The sequence below is a fragment of the Mycetomoellerius zeteki genome, unplaced genomic scaffold (genome assembly GCF_001594055.1).
Source record: "Mycetomoellerius zeteki isolate Tzet28-1 unplaced genomic scaffold, Tzet1.0 scaffold197, whole genome shotgun sequence".
NCBI lineage: Eukaryota > Metazoa > Arthropoda > Insecta > Hymenoptera > Formicidae > Mycetomoellerius > Mycetomoellerius zeteki.
The window spans coordinates 160,968-169,039 of NW_017256926.1; the positions used below are offsets into that span (position 1 = coordinate 160,968).

At 30.5% G+C, this 8,072-nt stretch overlaps 3 protein-coding genes across 4 annotated transcripts in view; 1 reads left to right on the forward strand and 2 right to left on the reverse strand.

Annotated features, from left to right (window-relative positions):
* Positions 1 to 683: 683 nt before the first annotated feature.
* On the forward strand, positions 684 to 4,902 carry LOC108722110 (tetracycline resistance protein, class H). 2 transcript variants are annotated; one of them, XM_018447041.1, is made up of 7 exons: positions 684 to 950; positions 1,012 to 1,289; positions 1,349 to 1,609; positions 2,960 to 3,309; positions 3,599 to 3,875; positions 3,960 to 4,142; positions 4,490 to 4,902. In XM_018447041.1, exons 2-7 carry the CDS (start codon positions 1,205 to 1,207, stop codon positions 4,765 to 4,767), a joined length of 1,434 nt encoding a protein of 477 aa, XP_018302543.1. In that variant the 5' UTR covers positions 684 to 950; positions 1,012 to 1,204; the 3' UTR covers positions 4,768 to 4,902. The 2 variants fall into 2 exon arrangements, with proteins under 2 accessions (XP_018302543.1, XP_018302544.1); XM_018447042.1 differs by having other exon boundaries at positions 1,128 to 1,289.
* An 816-nt stretch (positions 4,903 to 5,718) lies between these two features.
* Positions 5,719 to 6,744, reverse strand: Sptr (Sepiapterin reductase). Its single transcript, XM_018447047.1, has 3 exons — positions 6,492 to 6,744; positions 6,093 to 6,403; positions 5,719 to 6,005 (listed from the first exon to the last, which is right to left on the reverse strand). Exons 1-3 carry the CDS (start codon positions 6,724 to 6,726, stop codon positions 5,763 to 5,765), a joined length of 789 nt encoding a protein of 262 aa, XP_018302549.1. The 5' UTR covers positions 6,727 to 6,744; the 3' UTR covers positions 5,719 to 5,762.
* The window catches only part of LOC108722113 (uncharacterized), a 3,470-nt gene continuing 2,142 nt past the window's right edge, over positions 6,745 to 8,072 (reverse strand). Inside the window, exon 3 of the mRNA XM_018447048.1 lies at positions 6,745 to 6,906. Coding sequence (XP_018302550.1) covers positions 6,763 to 6,906 — 144 coding nt within the window. The 3' untranslated portion in view covers positions 6,745 to 6,762. The remainder of the gene's footprint in view (positions 6,907 to 8,072) is intronic.

Here is an 8,072-nt window from a genome sequence, read left to right on the forward strand (position 1 = left end):
TTTCTTTTTCATTGCATGTGCCATATATTTTGTAATTTATAAATATAAGAAAGTTTAAAGTTAGTTTTGAATGTGGCATTCATCTTAAATGTTATTCGAATCATACTGGACATTTTATTTTCATTTCAGTAAAGATGTTAGAAAAGATTAATTATATTGAGTTTTAAAATTTTATAGTTACGCAAATAAATTATGACAAATTAACAAAATTAATGAATTATTTTGCTAATGGAGACAACTGAATTCTTCTATTATTGAATATCGCCGCCGCCGAAATCTCATCATTGGACACGTGTACGTCGAAAAATTTCAAAATATTTCGGATATTGTACGCAGGTTGCAGTGTGAACCCAAGAAGTCGATTGTGTATCTTGAAATGAAGTGAAAATTACAAAAATGAGCAAATTCACTGATTATTGACCAATTAAATTATGAATTCTAGTGAATTTGCTCACTTTTGTAATTTTCACCTCATTTCGAGATACACAATCAACCCCCAGTACAGTAATTTCTATTGAGGTTGGTAATGTAGAAATTGTCCAAGCTATTATAAGCACTGTTGGTAATGTAGGACCGTTAAGAATGTTATAACTGATGTTGGTAATGCAGAAATCTTCAAGATTGCATTCCAACTGCATTACCAACAGACTCATGCAACCGAGATTAGAATGGTTCGAGTCTCCGCTGAAGTATTGTCAAATTATGGATCAGCTGATTTACTGGACTTGTCAAACGCGCGATCTTTCCTCATACATGTTCTACATTCTACAATAAAAAAAAAACGTACGTTGCACAATAATTTGCTGTAATTTGAAAAAATATAAATCATGCTATATATGGATCGCTTGTGTGCCAATCGGAAAAAAATATCAGCTGATTGCAATTACATTTCGTGGCCTGCAGTAATTACGTCTGGAGAATGACAAAAATAGTATATGGTATACACACAGGTATGCACACATACATATGAATATAAAGTTATGTACATATACGAATAATATTTCAACAAAGGAAACGATTCGGACAAGAGACAACAGAGGCTGATAATGAATGTATCACAGTTGCTTATCAGCCGTTCCTAATTATTACATCAAATAAAGCGACTTTAGAATCAAATCCGCTTGCAGACCGTTTTATCAGGCATTCGTGTTTACCGCCTAGAGAGTATATATTCTGCAGTTTTTGATGAACATTAGAGAAGATTATGGATCGAATTGTACGAAAATGGAGACGTTATTTACTCGTGCAACCGCCCCTAGTACTACTATTGATCTCTTTGTCGATGTCAGGTAACAAATCATAATTTTTCATCTTAGTACAACAGTTATATGGGCATATTTTTTTGCAGGTACTATTTTCACAGATTTGCTAGTGTATCGTACATGTCTTTCAACGTTGAAATTAAACGAAACGGAGTGCCTTATACTCCGTAACAATAGCACTAGCAAGGAGGCGCTCAAAATTAATTGTTTGGTCCAACCGCACGTGAGCAACATTTTGATGGGTAAATCCTTCATAGAAAGCATTACTCCATCACTCCTAATGTTATTTCTGGGTCCGTGGAGTGATAAGTATGGAAGAAAACCTGTTATGCTTTCCGGATATATAAGTAATCATATTTTTATTTAAGCACTAAGGATCTAACTTAGAGATCATTAAAGTTCAGATAGTTGTGTAATCATACTTTTGAATATCATTGTAAAAGAGAATCATAAGAGAAGCTTTTCATATATTGTTTTTATAAGTATTATATTAATATTGAAATTAAATTAATGTAGAAATAAAGTCTCAATAGAGAAATTAAAATTCGAACTTTTGAATTAAAGGGCTTTGAACTAAGCTGGGATTTAATGCTAATTAAGTAATAACTTTAAAATTATAAAGAAGTCATCAATGGAAAATTATTTACAATGATATAATAAAATTGATATAAAATAATAAAATATAATAAAATTGATATAAAATAAAATTATTTACAATGATATAAAATTTAATGTAATCTGATAAAAAATATAAAACGTGACATATTGTCAGATATAATTGGAAGTATCATTAATATGACTCCTTTATAATGTAATATTATTACTTAACTAGCATTAAAACTCAACTTGATTCAGGGGGTCAATTATATAACTTTTTTCCTAGGGCCGAAACATAAAAGGTGAACATTTTCTGTATTTATGTGTGTATATGTTCATATATATACAGGGTGTCCCGAAATTTTTTTACAAGCGCTTTTGTGTAGATAGAACGGACTAAATTGAGTCGAAAAGTCCTCTACCATTTTATAATTTTCGCAATAGTTAACAAGATATTAATTACTAAAAGTCGTTGAATATTCAATAATTTTTTACTCAAATACTATCAACTTTACAGAAAAACAGCAAGAGACAAAAATTGTTTATTTTCTTCTCATAAAGTTCTGAGAATTTTTTCAGAATTTTTTAATACCGTATTTTCTCATGATAATAAAAATAAGAAAATGCAGTACTAAAAAGTTGATAAAAAATTCTGAAAAAATTCTTAGAGTTCTATGAGAAGAAAATAAGAAAAAAATAAACAATTTTTGTCTCTTGCAGTTTTTCTATAAAGTTGATAGTATTTAAGAAAAAAATTATTGAGGATCAATATTTGGCAATTTGTAGTAATCAATTTTTTGTTAACTATTGCAAAAATTGCAAAATGATAGAGGACTTTTCGACTCAGTTTAGTCTGCTCTATTTACACAAGAGCGCTTAGCAAAAAATTTCGGAACACCCTGTATATATAAAAACTTTTACATTTTTCCACTTTAGAGAAAAAGTTACATGATCGATACCTAGAGCTCTTCAATTTTATTGTTTCAATTGTATATTGAATTATAATAATTAATTGTTATAATAGATGGTAATAGATAAGAAAATATACATGATGTTTTTAGGAAATATAATAGAATTGTTCACAGTTTTCGTAATTCTAGGTATATCTTTAACTTATATACTACTCTCTATAATGGCTAATTGGGATATTGTACCTTGGTATTTCCTGATAGCCTATATTCCTGTTGCTCTCTTTGGTGGCCTAAGCGTATTGATATTAGCTTCAACGTGTTACATCACTGATGTAACAGACGATAAAGAGCGGGCATGGCATTTAGCCTTTTTACAAGCGTTGATCTCTCTCGGTCTATTAATTGGATTACTTTCTGGTCCAGCGATATTTGCCGCATGCGGTTACACTGCTGTATTCAGTGTTGCGACTGTGCTCTGCATTCTGGCAACATTGTACATATTACTTTTTGTCCCGGAAACTGTACAGAGTCAAACTTCCGTAGGTGTTTCAAAGCGTTCATTAATATTTATTTCTATCAGTAGTTTAACTTTAATCTCAACTTACTCTTCATCTTTTTCTTATTCTTAAAACTAGAAAAAGATGAAGAGTTAGTTGAACCGAGATTAAAGTTAAACTACATTGGTAGAAACAAGCATAAGTCAAGTCAATTTGAAAGAAGTAGACGCACAACCCAACTTACAATTAGAGACTAGATTATTAGAAGATGAATTATAATGATTATTTCAAATGAATAGCGAGTAATCATCGCTTTTGTTTATCTTTACAGGGTATCTGCAATGTATTTGACTTAACGTTAATAAAAGATCTTATTATTACGTGTGTTAAGAGGAGAAACGGATTCAATAGATCGTTAGTCTGGAGCTGTGTAGCTTGTCTTACACTTCTCTTGATTGTTTTTGAAGGCTCTCTCGCTATCGGATATCTGTTCGTAAGCGCGCGGCTTGGCTGGACCATAGAACAGTATTCTGTTTATAATGCTGTAGATATTGTAGTGCAAGTACTTGGTACGATATTTGGTATCAAAGTAATGCGGAAATATGTAGGTTCGTTTTAACAACATTTTAACACAATTCGTTACTTATTGTAATAATTTATTAAGAATTTATTAAGTATTTTGAATGATTTAGGATTTCCAGAGACTGTAATTGCTATGGTATCTATTATATCGTCTTTTGGTAGTGCCTTGGTACATGCCTTTACATGGTTGTCTTGGCATATGTATTTATCAATGATTCTAGGAATGTTTGGTGACATATCTCGACCGATGATACGCGCTATATTATCCAAGGCAGTACCTGTGCAGGATGCAGGTAAAACCTTGTATTTTGATTTTAATAAATGATTATAAAATGAACTATAAAAAGAAAGAAAACTTATCCATCAAGCAGCAACTAACATAACTATTAGTATAATTTTCTATTTAATAATATAACTGTACTATAATATATAATAATTATATAACACATAATGGTTGTTAAGTGGGAAATTATAATTAACGTTTATGTTACTGTTTATTGCTGTTTACTGGGTAGATTCATGCCAGAGATTGTACACAGAGTAAAAATATTTTACTCTGTGTACAATCTCTAATGGTATCCTGAAATACTTACATTAATCTTGTAAATAATATATTTAAAAAATGTACTTATTTCAACAGGGAAGGTTTTTTCTGTGGCTATGGCTCTAGAGACACTGTTACCATTTGCGGCAGATTCTCTGTATACTTTTCTGTACTCCCACTACATGCCACCTTTATACCCTCTACCAGTGTGGTTTTTATCGGTAATATTTTACGTCATAACTATTGTGATATTGATATATATTCAAATACAAGTGATAAAAAGCACCACAGTGTCTTATATTCCAATACCAGAAGATAATGATGACTTATTGATATCTTATCAAGAAGACACAAGTACAAATGTTTCTGCTTAAAATAAATCAAATGATTAACTAAATGTGAAAAGACAACCCAAACAACACAAAGTCTAAAATTGTAACATAAGACGTCTTTAAGTCGTCTTTTAGACGTAAAAAACGTCTTATGATCCGATTTTAGACACTTTTTCTTGTTTGGGAATATTCTCGCACATGTATTTTTAGCAATATGTAAAGTATTTTAAAGCATTCTTTATACATATTTGTAGATTCTTTATATATATATTATATATTTATAAATTTTTAGATACGTGAAATTTTTATATTATATATACAAATCTGTGAATAAAATTCATGTATATAACACTCTTTAAAATGTTTCAATTATTATGAACAATTTCCAATTAATGGCCTCGCATTTTTATAATTTGATGCTCAATGTGTAATCTATTTTTATGACGAAAGGAAAGAAAGTGTTAACACTTTTCGTATATATATATTTTTTCTATGGGCATTCTTAACGTTTTTTTATATTGCAATATTTTACAAGCGAAAGTACAAAATAAAATTCGTATGAAATTAAAGTAGGCACATAAAAATACAATAACAATTTTATGATTTAACTTGGGATTAAAAAAAATAAAATTGTACAACTTTGTAGATATATTGTTATTTTAATATATTATTAACTTCAATTATCTATTCAACAAGAGAGTTTTAAAGAAAAATTATATATATTATCTATACAACACAGATTTTCAAGGAACGTCCCTATGTTTTATGAATATTCTGTAAGGTGTTCCCAGGACATCTTTCGGATAAAGCGTACTCTGTAGATCAAGTATTTATAGAGAGAGAAATTCTATATATTTTTATATTATTTCGTATTATATTTCGAAGTATTTCGAATTATTTCGAAGTTACATCTTTAAAAATTAAAGCAAAATTATTTTCAATGTAAAAGAATAAATTTATTTATTGAGAATTTCTCTCTATAAACATTGTTATTTTTATAAGACTTAAGAACGACCGTGTATATTGTTATTTTTACTTCATAACTCATCATAATAATCCACATGATCGGCCGAATTGTATTTATGCTCTTCCAAGACTTGTACAAGGCGATTAATAGTCTGTTCTGTAGTTAATACAGTTTTCTTTTCTCGCATCTCATTAAACATCTTTTTAACTTTGGGATCAGCGATTTTTTTGCAAGCCATTGTAAACATATCCGTGTTGACAGGTCCAGGTGCGTAATTCAATACGTCAATATCGGGGTTTTCCAAAGCAAAAACCTGTACGAAGAGCATATTGAAAAAAAATATGATATTTACTTCGTGATTACGTGGATGAAGAAAAAGTATATTAAAAAATACGTATACCTTAAAGTACATTTCTCGTGCTGCTTTCATCGAGCAATATTGACCACAGCCAATGCCTGCTTCAATACCATACAAAGATGTAATATTGATAACCATCTTCTTAATAGCTTTATTATTAAATGTATTCATGACCACCGCGTTTAATACGGTAGGTATGAAAAAGTTAAGATCGTAAAATTCTCTCCAAATATTTATGTCCAGTATGTCATTTATAGCTTTAGAAACATCGCCCATGGAGCCTACATTATGTATTAGAATCATTCGATCAAACGCATTGGGAGTAGTTCCCTTCAAAGATTCCGATAGGAATTCTAGAACATTATAAAAAGAAAATATATTTTTTTCAACAATTATATTTGTATTTAAAAAATACGCTTGAAAACAGAAACTTTAATTTACCTTTGAATTTTGTATCAGTTGATTTACTCAAATCTACACTAATAGTACAAACTTTTACTTTAGAAGGTATATTTTTCGCAACTTCTTGCAATGCATCTTTATTTCTCGCTAATAAAAGAACACGCGAGCCTTCCTCCAGCATTGAACCAAATGTTATCGCGATCTGGCGACCGATTCCACGACTTGCACCGGTTACCAGCAGGAAAACTTTGCCAGATAATGCTTCAATCGACATGGTTGTCTTATATTATTTTATGTAAATTTATGGAAACTAATTATTAGGCTCTGGCTTGTACTCTGTTGATGGCTGATTTGTTTGTAATTCCTCTGTATTATCTTGTTCTTGCTCAGCCTGTATGGTTGTTTGAAGTATATCTGCTTTCAGGAGATGAACTAATTCGCTGGCTGTTAAAGCCTACAGACATAACATATCAATTATATAATATGTTTACAAATAAGATTTTTGAAAAATAATAAACATATAAATATATAATAGTAATAAGGCTCAACAAATTCAAAGAATAAAAAAGGAAATAGGGCTACGAGCCAAAGGTTAATCGTTATGATTTAAATTAGTAAAATGAACAAAACATTATAATAAAACTTTCTTATTCCATAAACATATATTAATTCATACATATATAATTCTATAATAAACATATATAGTTTGAGATATAGATATCTTATGTTATATTTGATTGATATATAGACAAATACATATATATAGACATATATATACATGAGATTCTAAATCTTAGAATATAACATAGAATATAACATATCCTTAGATTCTAAGGATTTTATTGTTTATTATTTTTAAAGATTCTTAGACAACACGCATATTTATAAAACGTCTTTATAATTCCGTTTAGATATTTTTTAGAGGGGGGATCCCGTTTGCCTACAAATCGATTGCCTACAGTACCGTTTGCCTACATCCCATTTGCCTACAAATCGATTGCCTACATGTTCTGTTGCCTACAGATCGATTGCCTACATGTACTATTGCCTACAGTTCGATTGCCTACATGTACTATTGCCTACATGCATTATTGCCTACAGCTCGATTGCCTACAAGCACTTTTGCGCACAAATAAAAATTTTAGAAACAGAATTACTTTTGCCTACATGCATTATTGCCTACAGCTCGATTGCCTACATGTACTATTGCCTACAGCTCGATTGCCTACATGTACTATTGCCTACATGCATTATTGCCTACAGCTCGATTGCCTACAAGCACTTTTGCGCACAAATAAAAATTTAGGTAAAGGTATAGAATACCCATCTCACCTCCGATTTTGATGAAATTAGGCTTCTTCGACGCGTTTTTGCACGAAATGAACGAATGTGGCAGAAAAAAGTGCCGCTCTGGCCTCTGAATCGAGATATTTAGCGTTAAAGTTCACGGCCGTTCAGGTTAGGAAATCTGTCATACCGACTCGATATAAGCGCTATAAGTATGCCTTTTTCATGCTCTATGACTTAATGCGCATGCGTTTAGTCACTATTCCGTACAATAGATGCACGAAATTTAAAATCAAATTAAAAAATAAATTAGTTATTCGTGCAATGTTTCTA

What these genes read in the sequence shown, in the direction of transcription:
- LOC108722110 (XM_018447041.1), top strand. Translation starts at nt 1,205, where the DNA reads ATGGATCGAATTGTACGAAAATGGAGACGTTATTTACTCGTGCAACCG. An exon ending in TATGCTTTCCGGATATATAA is followed by an intron (nt 1,610 to 2,959) that starts GTAATCATATTT and finishes TCGTAATTCTAG; the next exon opens with GTATATCTTTAACTTATATA. An exon ending in CTGTACAGAGTCAAACTTCC is followed by an intron (nt 3,310 to 3,598) that starts GTAGGTGTTTCA and finishes TTATCTTTACAG; the next exon opens with GGTATCTGCAATGTATTTGA.
- Sptr (XM_018447047.1), bottom strand. Translation starts at nt 6,726, where the DNA reads ATGTCGATTGAAGCATTATCTGGCAAAGTTTTCCTGCTGGTAACCGGT. An exon ending in AACTGATACAAAATTCAAAG is followed by an intron (nt 6,404 to 6,491) that starts GTAAATTAAAGT and finishes ATAATGTTCTAG; the next exon opens with AATTCCTATCGGAATCTTTG. An exon ending in CACGAGAAATGTACTTTAAG is followed by an intron (nt 6,006 to 6,092) that starts GTATACGTATTT and finishes CTCTTCGTACAG; the next exon opens with GTTTTTGCTTTGGAAAACCC.